Source organism: Pristiophorus japonicus, chromosome 2 (genome assembly GCF_044704955.1).
Source record: "Pristiophorus japonicus isolate sPriJap1 chromosome 2, sPriJap1.hap1, whole genome shotgun sequence".
NCBI lineage: Eukaryota > Metazoa > Chordata > Chondrichthyes > Pristiophoridae > Pristiophorus > Pristiophorus japonicus.
The window spans coordinates 104,015,874-104,034,663 of record NC_091978.1 but is presented as its reverse complement, the minus strand read 5'-3'; the positions used below and the strand labels follow the sequence as shown (position 1 = coordinate 104,034,663).

The 18,790-nt window shown below is 47.2% G+C and overlaps 1 protein-coding gene across 3 annotated transcripts in view; it reads right to left on the bottom strand.

The window, feature by feature from the left end:
• atp8b5b (ATPase phospholipid transporting 8B5b) overlaps window positions 1-18,790 on the bottom strand; it is a 506,562-nt gene that overhangs the window by 60,241 nt on the left and 427,531 nt on the right. For all 3 annotated transcript variants that reach the window (XR_011588690.1, XM_070868497.1, XM_070868507.1), the window contains exons 22-23: window positions 8,260-8,401; window positions 4,229-4,412 (exon numbers count right to left, since the gene is read on the bottom strand). Coding sequence is in view for 2 of the 3 variants with exons in the window: in XM_070868497.1 (XP_070724598.1) it covers window positions 4,229-4,412; window positions 8,260-8,401 (326 nt within the window). In the remaining variant the exon portion in view is untranslated. The remainder of the gene's footprint in view (window positions 1-4,228; window positions 4,413-8,259; window positions 8,402-18,790) is intronic.

The following is an 18,790-nucleotide window of genomic DNA, read 5'->3' as shown; positions in this document are numbered from 1 at the left end:
ACTTTTTTCTCTTACCCTGGCTGCAGGCCACTCATGCCCGGTGACTCACCATGTGCAGATGCCACCTCTATTCTACTTCTAAAGTACGCACAATGCCAGTTTCTGAGCTGGTGACTACAAGTATGAGATCAAGTGATGGTGTCTCTTCTTCTCCATCACTCTCTTGCTTTTCCTACACTGGCTGGGAAGCTTGGAGTTCTTGGGTAACTGAATGGAGATAGGCACAAGGGTAGGGTTGTGGTGAAGGGAGGGGAGGGGGCTAGCAAGATGTACATGCTTACACCATCAGAAGCTTGTAAATGAGAAGAGATTGTGAGATGAGGGGGACGAGGGATGTGAGAAGGAGGATTAGGTATGAGAAAACCATTATCTTCAATGGTCTCAGCCTCGCCAATCATCACGGCCTCAGTGATGGCCCCTCCAATAATGTCGAGCACGGTCTCCTCCAGCTGGGTCAGGATATGCAGGCTTGCCCGTCCCTGCCAGTTAGCTGCTCCTGCCTGCGGCTATGAGCTACCTTGCCCTGCAAGAGATAGGGAAGTGTGTCAGTGAGTGTGGTGCAAGGTGTTATGTGCCTGTCATGGTTGAATAGCTGGCAGAGGGTGCAAGGTGTGAGATGTGGGTGTGAGGCTTACACCACAGGTAAGTGTGTGAAGGTGAGGTGAAGCTATGAATGTAAGGTTTGAATTGTGATTGACAGAGATTGTTGGTAGGTGAATGATGGGGTTGCATTGAGCAATGTGTGAAGTTAGTGGTGCATCAGTCATTGAAAGTTGGCATGCAGGTACAGCAGGCGATGAAGAAGGCAAATGGCATGTTGACCTTCATAGCTAGGGGATTTGAGTATAGGAGCAGGGAGGTCTTGCTGCCTTGGTGAGGCTTCACCTGGAATATTGTGTTCAGTTTTGGTCTCCTAATCTGAGGAAGGACGTTCTTGCTATTGAGGGAGTGCAGCGAAGGTTCACCAGACTGATTCCCGGGATGGCAGGACTGACATATGAGAAGAGACTGGATTGACTGGCCTGTATTCACTGGAGTTTAGAAGAATGAGAGGGGATCTCATAGAAACCTATAAAACACTGACGGGACTGGACAGGTTAGATGCAGGATAAATGTTCCTGATGTTGGGGAAGTCCAGAACCAGGGGATACAGTCTAAGGATAAGGGGTAAGCCATCTAGGAGAAACATCTTCACTCAGAGAGTTGTTAACCTGTGGAATTCTCTATTGCTAGAGAGTTGTTGATGCCAGTTTGTTGGATATATTCAAGAGGGAGTTAGATATGGCCCTTACGGCTAAAGGGATCAAGGGTATGGAGAGAAAGCAGGAAAGGGGTACTGAGGTGATGATCAATCAGCCATGATCTTAGTGATGGTGGTGCAGGCTCGAAGGGCCGAATGGCCTATTCCTGCACCTATTTTCTCTGTTTCTAGTGGTAGTCGGCTTTTGGCGATGCATTCACTGACCTTGAGTACTCATGTGAGATCAGTGAACTTCTTTCGGCACTGGATCCAGGTCCTCGGGGCAAGACTGTTGGCAGTGACTGCTTCGGCTAGATGCTCCCACTGCCTTCTGACCATGTGTCAGGAGAGCAGCCAGGCTCCCTTGTGGGTAGAAGACCTGTCTCATCCTTTCTACCCTCGATACTAAGGCCTCTAGGGCTGCATTTGAGAACCTTGGTGCCCTTTCTCTGCCCTGCTGAGCCATTACTGAGTCACAGTTGCCTTTATAAGCACTTTATAAGCTTCTGAATGCAGAATGCACCTCACCTTTATGAGGTGCAGACCACCTGTAAAAGCGGAGGTTAGTTTTAAATAGAGCTAGAACACATGCTGCCTGAATTACTTTCAATGGGCCAATCGTGCATCTCAATCTCCGTGCCCGTTTTTGGGTCTAATCGACTTTTTATCCCTAAGGAATTGAGGCATGACCTATGATGAAATAGAAAACTTTACAGATGTCCACAGGCCAGTTATTTCCCTGCCTTTGACTCTCACATTCTACTTCAGGAATTCTAACATGTTCTGGGTAAAAATTATGATCTTTGATGCGAAAGTTTGCAGTCATTACTTTTCATTATCATCATCATCGGCAGCCCCTCGAAATCGAGGAAGACTTTCTTCCACTCTAAAAGTGAGTTCTTAGGCGACTGAACAGTCCAATATGGGAACTACAGTCTCTGTCACAAGTGGGACAGACAGTGGTTGAAGGAAAGGGTGGATAGGACTGGTTTGCTGCACGCTGCCTGCGCCTGTTTTCTGCATGCTTTCGGCGACGAGTTTCGAGGCGCTCAGCGCCCTCCCGGATGCACCTCCTCCACTTGGGGCGGTCTTTGGCCAGGGACTCCCAGGTGTCGGTGGGGATGTTGCATGTTATCAAGGAGGCTTTGAGGATGTCCTTGAAATGTTTCCTCTGCCCACCTTGGGCTCGCTTGCCGTGTAGGAGTTCAGAGTAGAGCGCTTGCTTTGGGAGTCTCGTGTCAGGTATGCGAACAATGTGGTCCGCCCAACAGAGCAGGTTGAGTGTGGTCAGTGCTTCGATGCTGGGGATGTTGGCCTGATTGAGGACGCTAACGTTGGTGCGTCTGTCCTCCCAGGGGATTTGCAGCATCTTGCAGAAACATCGTTGATGGTATTTCTCCAGCGATTTGAGGTGTCTACTGTATATGGTCCACGTCTCTGGGCCATACAGGAGGGCAGGCATCACTACAACCCTGTAGACCAAGAGCTTGGTGGCAGATTTGGGGGCCTGATCTTAGAGCACTCTTTTCTTCAAGCGGCCGAAGGCTGCGCTGATGCACTGGAGGCGGTGTTGAATCTCGTCGTCGATGTCTGCCCTTGCTGATAATAGGTTCCCGAGGTATGGAAAGTGGTCCACGTTGTCCAGGGCCACGCCATGGATCTTGATGACTTGGGGGCAGTGCTGTGTGGCGGGGTCAGGTTGGTGGAGGACCTTTGTCTTACGGATGTTTACTGTAAGGCCTTTCGTATGCCTCATTGAAGATGTTGACTATGACTTGAAGTTCAGTCTCTGAACGTGCAGAGACGCAAGCGTCGTCCACATATTGTAGTTCGACGACAGAGGTTGGGGCGGTCTTGGATCTGGCCTGGAGACGTCGAAGGTTGAACAGGTTTCCACTGGTTCCGTAGTTTAGTTCCACTCCAGTGGGGAGCTTGTTGAGTGTGAGGTGGGGCATTTCACCGAGGAAGATCGAGATGAGGATTGGGGCGATGACGCAGCCCTGCTTGACCCCGGTCCGAACGTGGATTGGGTCTGTGATGGATCCCGTTGGTCAGGATCACGGCTTGCATGTCATCGTGGAGCAGGCGGAGGATGGTGACAAACTTTTGGGGGCAGCCGAAATGGAGGAGGACGCTCCACAGTCTCTCGCAGTTGACAGTGTCAAAGGCCTTTGTAAGGTCAAAGAAGGTCATGTACAAGGGTTGGTGCTGTGCATCGTGGCAATACCCTCGCTCCAAACACTGGCACCTGCTCGACTCGGTCATCGTTCGAGCCAGGGATCGCATGGATGTGCGCATCATCCGTGCCATGACAGGAGCTGACGACGGTTGGACGGACCACCGCCTAATCCGTTCCAGCATCAACATCAACATTGCCCCAAAGTAGCGACGGCAGCAGAAGCAGTGCCGCAAAAAAGTCAATGCCGGGGCACTCAAAGACCCAACTGTCAGAGCCCTACACAGCCAGCGCCTCACTGCTAACCTGGCGATCCTTGATGATGCCGAGACACAGAATGCCCACAGTGCTTGGTCTGCCCTCTAGGCCACCATAACCAGTGCCTGTGAAGAGACGCACGGTCACACAACCAGGAAACACCAGGACTGGTTTGATGAGAATGACCAGGAGATCCAAGAGCTAATATGTCGCAAGCACAGGGCATTTCTGAACCGAAAACATTTCATTAAATGCACAATGAAAGGACTCTGTACCCAATTCTCCAATCTGTGCCTCTACTTAGCAAGGCAATGCCCTGAGAGCAGTATTGTAAAACTTACACTAATATTTCTTATCTTTGCCATCCTCTTCCCCACCATTATTCAAAAGAAGCCAAGTAGCCATTTTATTTAGCATGTAATAAATGATAAACAATTTTATGATAATAAACATTTTTGTTTCGGTAATTAGAATTTTCATAGTGATGTCAAGTTATCTAGTTGGATTTTTGGAAGAAAATCCTAACACTCAAATCAGTGTTATTTCTCACTTACCTTTGATCATGCTTACATCATTTGCACCATCTCCAATTGCCAGCGTTATTACTTGCTTGTACTTTTTCACCAGTTCTACCACCTGAGCTTTTTGAAGGGGTGTTACACGGCAACAGATAACAGCTTTACAAAGCGAAGCTGTTTTTAGGAATTCTATTTCCATGTCTTCTTCTAAAGCATATGCCTGTATTTGAGTAGAATACACATTACCAAATCAATCTCATTTAATTAGAATTTATTAGAAATTCATTGTCTCACATATGTGCATGATGTAAATAATGCAAATGAATTCAGTAAATGAGGTGCTAATGGCCTCAGCATGGTGCTACAGGGGCACTATTCACAGCCACTTTCAGGTGTGTTCCATTCAGCCTTCAATCCCTGACGCCAGCTTGATCTGGCTCTTAAATGGGAGGTAATTTGAACCTGCTGTTGCTCATTTTCAGCATTGCTGAACTTCAGTCACTCACCTCTGGAGCTGAGGAAGCTTGTGTAATGGTTGCTGGTAATCGCCCTTCAAAGGAGAGGGTTATATGATTCAATGATGTGGCTCTGGAGGCATTGGTGGGGCACTCAAGACCAGGAGGGAAGTCCTGTTTTCTGCATCGTTAAGGAGGCCAGTACCGCAGGTTTTCCATGCCTTGTGGCAAGAGGTGGCCCGGGAGGTGCCGGCCAGCACTGTGGTGCAGAGAAGCCTCACCCAGTGCTGCAAATAATTCAACGACCTATGTCGGATGGTGAAGGTGAATACAAGCTTCCACACCTCCTCCATACCAGCCTCTCAACCTCTGTCCGTGCACACTATGCAAACCACCACTTCCACACCACTCAACCACTAAGCATCTGTAGATATTCACACTCACATCCTTATCTCACGCCGTGCCTACACTCACAGCTATTGAACCACGGCAGGCATATCTTCCATATACATAGCTCGACTCTTACTCACGCAAGTTCCTTTCTTTTGCAGGCCAAGATGGCACATAACAGACGGGAGCAGCAGAGGACTAGAGTTAGGGAACCTGAACTGCGGCCCCTCTCTGCCCTTGAGGAGCGAGTGCTGGGGCTCATTGGCCCACAGGTGGTGGTCGCCGGCGGAGATGCCGACCCTACTGGGGGCAACAATGATTTCTATCTCCCCTCTCCTTTTCTCATACCACTCCACCGCCTGCCCCCCTGCTGTCCACACCAGTTTGCTTTATCACTTTCCAACCCCTCTCCTTCTCTCAGACCACATCCCCCCCCCCCAACACCAGAAGGCTTTATCACTTTCCAGTTCCTGATACTGTCTACATTCCTTGCTCTATTCCTGCCCCACTGCCCTCACCTTAATACGGGTCTTGTGCCATTTATGCTTTCAGATAACCAGACAGAAGATGTCCCTCCTGTACCTGAGCCTCCCCAAGACATTCTGGAGGGAGAGGAAGAGGAGGAAGAGCAGGTGGAGGAGGAGCCGAGCACTGTGTCGTTGCTTTTCTCACCTGCAGGCACCAGCTCAGATACTGGCACAATGTGTTCCTTAGAGGTTAGGCTAGTAGAAGGGTCTGCACTGGATGATGCACCAGAGCCTAGTGGGCTGCAGCAAGGCCAAGGAAAAAGGGAACCTCAGGAGCCATCTCCCCAGAGGGCGAGTTCACGTGTGAGTTCTGCTCCACAGGACTCTGATGAGGACCACAATAAGGAGGCATTCACACAAAGGGTGATGGCCATGCACTCTGATATCATAGGTGCAATGGCAAGGGTGCCCGAGAGCCTCTCGGCAGTGGTACGGAGCGTGGAGGAGTCCACCTCCAGCACTGCAGAGAGCTCTGTGCACACCATGGAGCCCATCGTTTCCAGTTTGCAGACAATGGTGGACTCCCAGAGAGATTGTGCGGACCCAGACCTCATGACGTGTGTCATGGGTGACATGGCAGCTTCCATTGCAGCACAGGCGGCGGAAGCAACTCAATATCTGAGTTCTGTAATGCAGACAATGGTTGATGGCATTGAAGCTCAGACTACTCTCATGCAGTCTCAGCTTGATGCCATGCATGGTCTGATTGTTGTCATGCAACCAATGACTGCTGGCATCCAATCTCAGACAGCTCACAGCAACCCACCAAACTGTGCTCCAGCAGATTGATGGGAATGCTGAGGTGATACCCCAGGGGAGTGGCACTGGGTCAGTGAAGCAGAAACCTGCTGTCCTCTGTCAGGATGATGGCATTCCTGAGCCTACCACTGCCACTCCGCCATTGCATTTGTCGCTGGCCGTCACGCAGCTAGGCCAGACTGCCGCCGCCCAGCCTGAGGTGGTGCAGCCTACAGCTGGGCCTTTCAAGCCCACAGCTGGTGTCCTGCAAGGCCATCTGAAGTCTCTGGCCATAACATGCAGCAGCCTTCCACCAACCATGCTGCAGCCACAGGGGACACACTGCGGAGGAGCACTAGATTACTTAAAGTAAAGAGGAGATCTAAGGAAATGCTCAAGGGTGATTGGTAAATACATTATGTAAGTGTTTGTTGGTGCGATATGAAAATGGATTGGAATGTTTATTCTTTGCTGTTGTCTCTCATTTTGGGGCTTTGGAATGAAGGGAAAATGGATGTGATCATGGGAACATCCAGAGAAATCAGGAAGTGGGATGTAATTCACTGGAACCGAACTCTGATGAGACAGTTGTGGACCTCCCGTTCAGAATCGTGATGGACTCGCTGCCTCCTCCATCGCTGTTGTTGCTGCTCCTGCTCCTCCTCCTCCTTGTCCTCCTGGGGTAGTGCGGCTATGCTTGGTGGCAATGGCCGTGCTCTCATGATGGTGAGGTTGTGCAGCATGCAGCAGCCGCCGACGACTAGGACACCTGCTCAGGCGAGTACTGGAGGGCTCCTCCCGAGCGGTCAAGGCGGTGGAACCGTTGCTTCAGCACTCCGATAGTCTCCTTATCTGCCATATTGCCCGTAGCCATCCTCTGGGCAGCCGTGGTGCCCAAATTAATTATTAATCCTTGCAAATCGGTATCCTATATCGTACATAGGACCCTGATGCTGTTTTAACTGTCTATTGGATGGAGTGTCTGCTGTGGAGGTTCCATTCAGTAAAACCTGCGAGAATAGCAGAACAGGTCCCGGTAGGTGCTAAAATTATTTTTGTAGTGCTAGGAGGGTGCTTGATAATTAAAACTTCCCCCACTATGTGTTATAATATTCTTGTATTTACAGAACATTGTCCCAGAAATTCTATGGGGTGTGGGCAACATCCTGTATACGTATTAAGATTGACCTGATGAGGATCTCTGGTGGATTTTACAGGGTCAGGAGGTCCCCTGTTTTTTATGGCAACAGTGAATGCCCACACCACTATAGATACATCTAGGTGGCAGATGAGGGTGAACAAAGTAATAAGGCTATCAACTTCATTTTAAACTATGCTGCTGCTCTGTTTCTGCCAAGTGGAGGGAGTTTAAATATATCCCATTGTATTTTTTTAATGCTAAACTGAAGGTGTATGTAAACTGGTATGTCCCCTTAAAGTCCCATCTAATAGCGGTGCCACCCTAATGTCAAATTAAGACCACTGCTCTCAGGCTCACCATGTTAGAAAGGCCAGAGTCTTATACAAGTACCTAGGTACAAGGGGACTGCTGGTTCCAGGCCACAATCCTATTCAGAACCTCCAATATCTGGCAGCCTATTACTGGCGGCCGCTGGTCTTGCCCCATCAATTGAGAGTTTGAGGATGTTTGGAGACTCTGCCATTGGTCCTGCCCCCTTATATGCCGCAGACCTTGTCAACGGCATATGAGGGATTTAGGCAGAGGGCAGTGACTCCAAGCGGCACACCAGGTCTGAGTCTAAATTCTGGCCCTTCTAGGGCATTCCCACCAGACAACTGGCGGATTTCCAACTTATCGTATTCTCTGAGTTAACATGAGCAGCACCATGGGAATTCTGCCAAGTTTCTTAATAATCCGATTCAAATCCCACTCTACAAATAAACAAAAGGAAAAATTACTCAGTTTAAAGATGGTATGTATGCAAAGGTTTCTTACCAGTGATTCTCCATTGATCACTAGCCCATACTCCCTAGAAACAGTTTCTTCAGGTAGGAAAACTGGTTTATTTGGCTGCTTGATGCTGATTACTTCATTTTCTGTTTGGTCCTGCTCATCTCTGATTAATGCTGAAGCTTTTCTATGTGCACAAAAGTATTATCACATACCAAATACATGCTTTGAAAGAAAATCATATTAATTTAAAGAATAATTTGATTTGATATATAAATAATTCACTTTAATTTTATTGCTTAAATATATCAGGGCTCCAAAAATCCAAAGAGCATGATATTCCAGCTCAAGTGCAGGGATAAGCCCCTAGGGAACCTCCACTGATGACCCCTCCAGAGTATGCAGTGTCAGGCAGAGGTTCCCTACTTTACATATTCCTGGAAGGTGCCTGTATCAGAATGAAGCATCTCAGGTGCTCACCAGTCTAAGAAGACCAGGAATCCTGGTGGAAGGTGCCTGCTCTGGTGGGGGGTGGTCAGGAGCAAGGGGGTTGGGTAGGGCCCCTCTGCAAAAATGTAGAATAGACCATCAGCCCTCCTAATAACAGGGTTGAGAAATGCTTTTTAAAATTTCCACATTTTTGGGGGTCGAGAGCACCTTCCAAGGCCTACACCTCAATTAGGCTTTAGTTCCATCGGCTGGCAGGCCTGTTTTCATCGACAGATTGCCTGACTGGGGATGAAGAAAATCACAGCTAGGGTGTCCTGTTGCGTTAGCCACACCTCCTCTAATATGATGTCCTTGTTTTCAGAAGACAAAGACGCAGGGCCTAACAAAATTCCACAGAAAGTCACAAATCCAGGTCCTGGCCTGATTTCTGGTCCTTCCACACACTATCATTTTATGGTAACAGTATGGTGGAAGGGCTCAGGAATTTACAATCTCCAGTTATCAGCAAATTGTGAATGTGAAATTCTTTCTATTTCTTTGCAATATATTTATACTTTGATTATTGCAGACAATTCTGCAATAAATGTTGTATTAAACAGTATCAATAATACTTGTTGGTCGGAATGAAACATATACGCTTGGAATTTCCGCAACAGTTCTTCCGATCTCCCATCGTAACTTCAGGAGAAAATCGTCAGAACTGCCAGAGAAAGGGTTTAAATGGTAACAGCAGCCAATTACGCCATTTCCCTAAGGTATCTGACGAGGTCACAGTGGAAAATTGGGAGAACCATGCACTATCTCTCCAATAGAACCATAGTAATTTACAGCACAAAAGGTGATCATTCAGCTCATTGTGACAGTGTTGGCTCTTTGCGAAAGCAATCCAAGACTAATCCCACTGTCTTTCTACCCAAAGCTCTGTATCTTCCTGTGCTTTAAATTTTTATCTAAATTTTCCTTAAAATAAGAAATGGACTGCCTCAACCACTTCCCGTGGCAAAATATTGGTCATGCTATATGCAAAATAAAAAAGGTTTCTCTACACATTCGTTTGCTGACTGCAATGGATGGCCTTCCAGGGATCTTCCAAATCATTTTGGATAGAATGGTGGAGTCTATTACCCACGTGTGTGGGATGCTTATGTACGATATCAACATTCTGCCGTCAACCATGGAGCATGTGATCATCTCAATGGTCGTTGCAGTTCAGTCCCAATTCAGGAGTCTGTAGCACCAGTAATAACATCTCTCGAGTGCATTCTGGGCCAGCCCTTGGTTTAACCATCTCATCCTATCTTGCACAGAGTGAGAAACCAAATGCATAGGGGCTTCACTTGGATCACTGATCTCTAAATGTCTGCTCTCCCACAGATCAGTAGGTGTGTTGAGCAGTTAGTGCCTGGTAGCAGGGATAATGGAAATGGAATATGATGTCATCTGTCATGATAATACTCTGGATACTGGTGACCCCCTGGCACCCTCGTGCCATAAAGTAAGCTGGAGCAGATTACCATGGCAGACACCAATTTGTTACAGTCTGTAGCTGGGCCCTCAAGACCCAAACTTCTAAAGATCACTGCTCAGAGGCAACTCATGAGACCTTGAATGATCCATAACAGCCTTCTTTGTCGCACATTGCAGCCATTAGGGGAGCAGTAGTAAAGGAAAGAGAGACTTAAGACAGGCACACAAGACTCACACTGGAGTGAGCAATAGTTTGTAGTCCTTTCTTGAAACAGGAAAAGCATGATGCTATTTGAAATCTTTATGTGCAGAGTGTTCCTGAAGTAGTTGATCATTCTGCAATGTTAGTTAACACGAATATCAATTTTAGTCTTTTGACAGATGCTATTTTTGGATGGAACCACTGGGACATTTGTTGGACATGACTGATAATGCAGGAGAGCAGGGATTGTTCAACTGTTCAATAAGCTGCTGCTGAACACTTTGGTACAGGCATGTGTTGGGCCCCTCCTGTTTCCTTGTCATCAGCAGACCCTCCCTCATCATGATAAATGTACCAGATTTAGTTAACGGCCTAACTGCGTGAACATTTACCCAATAGCGATCATAACATGATTGAGTTCAACGTAGCATTTGAAAGGGAAAAATGCAAAACTGCTGCTAAAGATTCTAGGTTTAGGTAACGCCGACTTCAACGGGATGAGGCAGAGACTGTCCACAATAAACTGGGCAAATCTGTTAATGGGTAAAATGACAAAAGATCAGTGGGAGATGTTTAAAAAATAATTTAATATGATACAGAACCAGTTTATACCTCTGAGGGGCAAGAGCTCTATTTGCCAAAAAAAGCCAGCCATGGACGACTAAAGAGGTAAGGGATAGCATAAAACTAAAAGAAAAAAGCATACTAAAAGAAAAAGCAACTGTTATCTAAGGTAGAAGCCCATGGAGTTGAGGGAAAATTATTGACCTGGTTCAGAAATTGGCTGAACAGCAGGAGACAGGCAGTAGGGATAATGGGTCGGTGCTTAAATTAGCAGGATGTGACTAGTGGTGACCCGCAGGTAGCTGTGTTGGGGCCGCAACTATTCACAATATTTATGAACGACTTAGATGATGGCATAGGATGCCATATATCCAAATTTGCTGATGACACAAAGATAGGCGGCATTGTAGGTAGTGTAGATAAAAGCACAAAATTACAGAGGCAAATTGATAGATTAAGTGAATGGGCAAAACTGTAGCAAATGGATTTCGATGCAAGAAAATGTGAGGTCATCCACTTTGGATCTAAAAAGGATAGAACAGGGTACTTTCTAAATGGTGAAAAGCTAAAAACAGTGGATGTCCAAAGAGACTTGGGATTCCAGGTACGTAGATCATTAAAATGTGATGAACAGGTACAGAAAATAATCAAAAAGGCTAATGGAGTGCTGGCCTTTATATGTAGAGGACTAGAATACAAGGGGTAGAAGTTATGCTGCAGCTATACAAAACCCTGGTTAGACCACACCTGGGGTACTGTGAGCAGTTCTTAGGAATGATATATTGGCTTTGGAGGGAGTGCAGCGTAGATTTACCAGAATGATACTCGGACTTCAAGGATTAAGTTACAAGGAGAGATTACACAAATTAGAGTTGTATTCCCGAGAATTTAGAAGGTTAAAGTGAGATCTGATCGAAGTTTTCAAAATATTAAGGGGAACAGATATTGAGAAACTATTTCTGCTGATTGGGGATTCTAGGACTAGAATGCATGGTCTATAAAATAGAGCCAGATCTTTCAGGAGGGAAATTCGGAAACCAACCAGGAGGACTCTAATTATCTGCTTTATAAGGATTCTAATTCACCCTTGCATCTCATTGTAGTCATCATAAGGAATCCCTTGGAATCGAGGAAGACTTGCTTCCACTCTTAACATGAGTTCTTAGGCGGTTGTACAGTTCAATACGAGAACCACAGTCTCTGTTACAGGTGGGACAGATAAGTCGTTGAGGGAAGGGGTGGGTAGGACTGGTTTGCCGCACACTCTTTCCGCTGCCTGGTCTTGATTTCTGCATGCTCTCGGCGACGAGACTCGAGCTCAGCGCCTTCCCGGATGCACTTCCTCTACTTAGGGCGGTCTTTGGCCAGGTCCTCTCAGGTGCCAGTGGGGATGTTGCACTTTATCAAGGAGGCTTTGAGGATGTCCTTGTAACGTTTCCGCTGCCCACCTTTGGCTCGTTTGCCGTGAATGAGATCCGAATAGAGCGCTTGCTTTGGGAGTCTCGTGTCTGGCATGCGAACTATGTGGCCTGCCCAGCGGAGCTGATCAAGTGTGGTCAGTGCTTCAATGCTGGGGATGTTGGCCTGGTTGAGGACGCTAACGTTGGTGCGTCTGTCCTCCCAGGGGATTTGTAGGATCTTGCGGAGACATCGTCGGTGGTATTTCTCCAGCGACTTGAGGTGCCTACTGTACATGGTCGATGTTTCTGAGCCATACAGGAGGGCGGCTATTACTACAGCCCTATAGACCATAAGCTTGGTGACAGTTTTGAGGGCCTGGTCTTCAAACATTTATCCTCAGGTGGCCGAAGGCTGCACTGGAGGCGGTGTTGGATCTCGTCGTCAATGCCTGCACTTGTTGATAGGAGGTTCCCGAGATAAGGGAAGTGGTCCAAGTTGTCCAGTGCTGTACGGCGAGGACAGGCTGCTGGAGGACCTTTGTCTTACTGATGTTTAGCGTAAGGCCCATGCTTTCGTACGCCTCAGTAAATACGTCGACTATGTCCTGGAGTTCAGCTGAATGTGAGTTTTTAAGAGAAATTATACAGGGGATAACTTCACCACCAAGCAGCCAGCCTTTAAATTGCTGTGCGGGGTAAACAGTGAGGGGATGGATAACTGACACATAGGGGGGGAAATTTTAATAGTAAAGAGCATGTGGGTTTGAGAGAGGGTTATTCAAATCTGTGACAATTCAGTGCATCCAGAAGTCGGCTCCAACACGCGGACTTCCTGGTTTAACTCAGACGCATTTCGATGAGTGCACATAACCCCCTCCGGAGAGTCGGATTACTGATTATAATATTTAAATGAGGCAATTTGAACAAGATTTTTACTGGGATTTAAATTTAACATGACACGCACGGATTTCCTGGATATCCTGAAACTCCCCATTGAAACAAAGACGAGAAGACTGAACGGCAATTAAAAGTCAGGTACACAGATATTAAATTCTCAGCGCTCGCAACTGCTTTCTTGCCTACCACTGGGAAAGGATTTGTTGACAGTACCTGTGGTGAGAGACTAATGTATGCATTTTAGAAGTATTGAGACTCAGATTAGGATGGGTGGCGCCAAAGTTGCTTTAGATTGAACCTCAGAGGAAGTGCAAGATGACCATCAACAATAGCAACAGTCTGCTGTGGAGAGATCTGCAGGTGATCAGCAGAGAGGGGAGCAGTAGAGGGGTTGAGGTCTGAGTAGAAACTACCCGCATAACAGTGCCCTCTCGGAAGAGCAGTGCTTCCAAGGCCGAGATTGAGTTGTGGCAGACATCTGCAGCCTTCTGCTTCCTGCTAGACATGGTGGCCACGCATTACTAGTGACTGTGAAAGTGACTACCAGCATCAACTTGTTTGCCTCTGGACCCTTTCAGGGCATTACCAGAGATAGCTCTAGGGCCAGTAATTATGTCGCCTGTGATGACACTGAACAGAATGAACGGGCACTCAGGTTTGTGTCTCTGGCTCATGTCCCACAGATGCAGGGTGTCATCAAGTACACACATGTGGCAATTCACCCCCAGATTAAACAGGCGTATTCGGAAACCGCAGGGTATTCCAATTGCTCAATGTTTAGCTGGTGTGCAACCACAAGGAAAGGTGTATGCAACTGTCTGCCAGTTTCACGGGGAATTGCCATGATCCTTTCATACTGCGGTAGTCCAACCTCCCAACCTCTTTGAACCTGCAAGCAGACATAAGGGGTGGTTGCAAGGAGACAAAGGCTATCCTCTTCAAACTTGGCTGATGACATCCATGAGAAACACCAACAATGAAGCCCAAGAGCGGCACAACGACAGCCATATGGCCACCAGATGAGTCACTGAGCAAGCAATCGGCATGCTCAAGACGTGTTTCAGGTGCCTGGAGAGATCTGGAGGGATTCCCTTATAGCTATAAGGTTCAGTTAGTCATTCCCACTGAACTGATGTAACAATCACAACTGACAGCTACTCTCCCTGCCTTCCCCAATCCCACTGACACAAAGCAGCCCTGTAACCAACCATCCATCCATTGCACGTCTACCCATTGGTCCCTGTCAATTCATGTCTTCCCATTCACCAACAAGCAACTGAAAAAATGAATTGCCATCTGGCGCCCAAGAATCAGCAACACAGGAAAATGGTGCAAAGTAACAAATTTCATGTACTAAACAAAGGAAACATGTTACATTTTCTCAAAAACCCATGCCCATACCCTTCGCCAACTATAAAGCTTTACTCTTTTTCGTACCGCTCCTACGTGGTGGAATCCCTGTGCTTTGGCAGAGGTAGAGGCAGGCTGCTCAGATTCTTGCTCTGACTATTGACTTGCTATTGGCCGACATCCTCTGGGTTTTTGAGCCCATGAGAGCTCGCCAAAGACTGCTCCACCTGCACCTGTGCAGGACAGACTCAGCCATCAGGAGAAGAGGCAGCTTGTTGGGTACTGACCAGCCACACTTCACACCTACCACTCTGCTGGAGAGCAGCCTGGTGCAGATCAGTGACGCGCTGTAAGGCCAAGGCTAAAATGTCTGTCATCCTATTTAAGGTGTCAGACATGTTGGCATCCAGTTAGCACAGCCATGGTAAGGCCTGCATGGATTCATTTGATTGCTGCGATTGATGTTCAATGGAGTTGGCCAATCTATCCGTGGAAGAAGACATCCTCGCAGTGGCCCGTGACATCAACCCACTCATGTTTGAGCTGGATTCCTCCATTCTCTCTGCAATCGTAGACAGTGTGCATGAAAGGCCTGCCAGTATATTGTAGATTTTCTGCTGCCCCTCTATGATATACTGTTCATCGATGTCCCCCAGGGTACAGCATCTATGTTTAGTTGAGCAGAGCTTGGAGAGGGCTACACCCTCCGCTGAAACACTCCACGGCTGTCCCTGCCACCACTGTCTACTCTTGCTCACTTGTGAACTATGATTCACCAGCTGAGATCCCATCTAACTCTCTAACTAGACCCACCAAAGTGCATGTATTTGAACTGGTGCATGGTTGGCTTGTGTCCTGTGACAGTGCACCCTCAGAACAAATCAGCTTTTCTGAGGAACTGTCGGCCGGTAAGTCCACGGACTGCATGAAGATCCTGGAGGAGAGAAGAGACGGATAAGTATTAGTACTGGCAATGTCAAAATATTGCTGCTGCACAAACATGACTGAGTCTTGTGTGAGATGTGGATCAGAGATACTTAATTCTGTCACCAGACAGCTACAAAGTAGCAGTCTCTCCATCTACGATGGTAAGGCATGCAGATATGCCACTGATCTCCTGGCCTCTTTCTCTGATGATGCCAGCTACACTATGTGTGGCGGGCCACCTCTGGTCCTCTCCCTTTCACTTGTGTTCTCTGCTTGCTTCTCCTGCACAGGTGGAATGACAGAGCTATGAGTGTCTGTAAGGTATCTATTCACCTGATGAATGCAGTGCATTTGGTGAGAGCGACTATCAAGCAGATGCATCACATTGCATAAGGATTGTGCTGAGTGGCAGGGGTGGATAGATAAATAATGAGGTGAGGCGCACAGAAAATGAATGATGGGTGCTCTTCAAACTTAAGTGGGTGTGTGGAATGATGTGATACAGTACGGTTAACAACAGAGAGTGAGATGGGGAGGGTGTGCACTACAAGATGTAGGTGAATCTGTAATTGTACTCACCATTCCTCACCTGGTTAGGTCATTAAAGCGCTTCCTCCACTGGATCCAGGTACAGCCTACAATACTCCTGCTGCTAACCTACTTAGCCACCTCTAACCACGCCTTCTTCATGACAGCAGCAGGTTTCTTCCCATTGCTGGGGGAGATTATCTCCTTTCTAATCCTTACTGCCTCCAGCAGTATATCAAGCGAGGCATCTTTAAAGTTGGGTGCAGCCTTTGAGTGTCCTGAGTCCATCTTGCACAATGGCGTCTGTATGCAAAAACTCCCAACTCCTCCAAGTACCATCTTTGAGTTGACCCTTTAAATAGTCAAGTTGAGATTGCATCATGCATGTGCGCATCATGCCCACTGATGCACATTGGAGATGAGAAACCTGAAAGTATGATAATTAGGTAGCCATAGTGAAATTGGACATTCCGAGAAGCCAAAACTTCCTCGCGCCTATTTTGCATGCCTCCCACCTCGCCCTTGAACTCGACTCTGGGTTATTATCAGACCAAAATAAAAGCATCATGACAGCTACCAGCAAAAAGAGCATAAAACTCCATGATGTACTGCTGCAGATCACACACCAGCTGCACATTAATACAGTAGAAGTCCCTGTGATTTACATTGTCTGAGGGAGCCCACAGGATGACATGGCTGCAGTCAACGACACCCTAGATTTGGAGGAATCCTGCAAATTGTACAGGCCACAAAGCTCTATCTTACAGCTTCCAGATTTCCATAGAGAAATTGACAAATGTATTTGCTCTAGCAAACAAGGCATCAGTTCCTCTTTAATGTAAGCATGGTTTGCAGACCGAACGATGTTGCTGAAATCCCCTGTAGCAACCTGTAAGGTGCTGGAAACAACAAAGTTCAGGGCTGCAGTAATCTTGAACTGCTTCCATATAGATTCAAAACCTGCTTATGCATTGCTCCTCGGGGAACTGTAAGTATTGTTGTACTGGGCCTATAAACTCTGTTGGGAGGTTAACGACTCCTCTGAGCACACCTACTTCTTCTTGCACTCTCTCCAGCTGTAGCTTTATTTGCCCTTTCCACCTGCTTCTATTCCTCCTCCCAGAGTGGGATTTCTGAGCTATTAAGGGACTTCTGATACTGCAATTGTAGTATCAGAGTCCCTTAATAGCTCAGAATTTACAATATCAACTGGAAGCACTTTCAAATCCTTTCAAATCAAAAAGCCCACAAGCTACTGCAAAAAAAATGTCTCCGAAAGCACCATATGGACTTACCGGAGAGCATTTGAGGATTCCTTTAAATAGCATTTGAAAAAGCAACCTCAAGACTTGTATCGCCCATGGCTGAAGGGCAGGATCAGGAAGTGACAGATTTTAGGCAGTAAGGTAAGAAAATTATGTTAGCATTGGATTGATGTCATTTAGGATATGGGCAGCTGGGTTTTGGATGAACTGAAGTTTATGGAGGCCAGAGGATGAGTGGGCAGGTAACCTCGGCGCCCTATTTGACCTTGAGCTAAGCTCCCAAGCCAATTTTCTCTCCATCACAAAGACTGTCTACTTCCACCTCTATAATGTTGCCTGCCTGCACTCCTTCCTCAGCCTATTAGCTGCTAAAACGCTCATTCAGGCTTTTGTCACCTCCAGACTCAACTATTCCATGTTCTCCTGGACGGCCTCGAATCCTCCATTTCTCCATTTGCCCGCATCCCGTACCAAGTCTTGTTCATCCATCACCGCTGGTCCTCGCTGATCAACATTGATTCGCAATATCCCAAAGCCTCCAAATTAAAATTCTTATTCTTGTGTTTAAACCCTTCATGGCCACACGCCTCCTTATTCTGTAACCTCCTCCAGCCCGACAACCACCTCTCAAATTCTCCATTCTTACGTCTCTGCCCTAATATATCCCTCCCTCACTTTGTCCCACCACTGACAGCTGTGCCCCATGCTCTGAAATTTCCTCCTTAAACCCCTCCACTTCCTTTAAGTTCCCCCTTGAAACCCATCTCCTCAACCAGGATTTTGATCATCTCTCCTAATTGTAAAAGACAAGGCTTCAGCCAGAAGTGCTGAGTAGATGATCCATCTCCTGCGGTCCCCACCCTCATGGTCCACTACAAGCTTGTCTTTTTTTTATTCGTTCATGGGATGTGGACGTCGCTGGCAAGGTCCCAGCATTTATTGCCCATCCCTAACTGCCCTTGAGAAGGTGGTGGTAAGCCGCCTTCTTGAACCGCAACAGTCCATGTGGTGAAGGAGGGAGTTCCAGGAATTTGACCCAGCGACGATGAATGAATGGCGATATACTTGCAAGTCAGGATGGTACGTAACTTGGAGGAGAATTTGCCGGTGATGGTGTTCCCATGCGTCTGCTTCCCTTGTCCTTCTAGGTGGTAGACGTCACGGGTATGGCAGGTGCTGCCGAAGATGTCCTCTTCATTTCTAAGCAACACTCCCCTACCTTTTACTGCGAATGTGCCTATAAGGTGGTAGCACTCTCACTTCTGAGTCAGAAGCTCTTGGATTCAAGTCCCATTCTAGAGACTTGAGCACATAATTCAGGCTGACACAGTACTGAGGGAGTGCTGCACTCTCGGAGGTGCCATTTTCTAGTTGAGACATTAAAGCTATGTCTCAGGTGGACGTAAAAGATCCCATGGTACTATTGAAAGACGAGCAGGGATGTTCTCCTGGTGCCATGACCTCAACCAACATCACTAAAACAGATTATCTGGTCATGATCTTATTGTTTTTTGTGGGACCTAGCT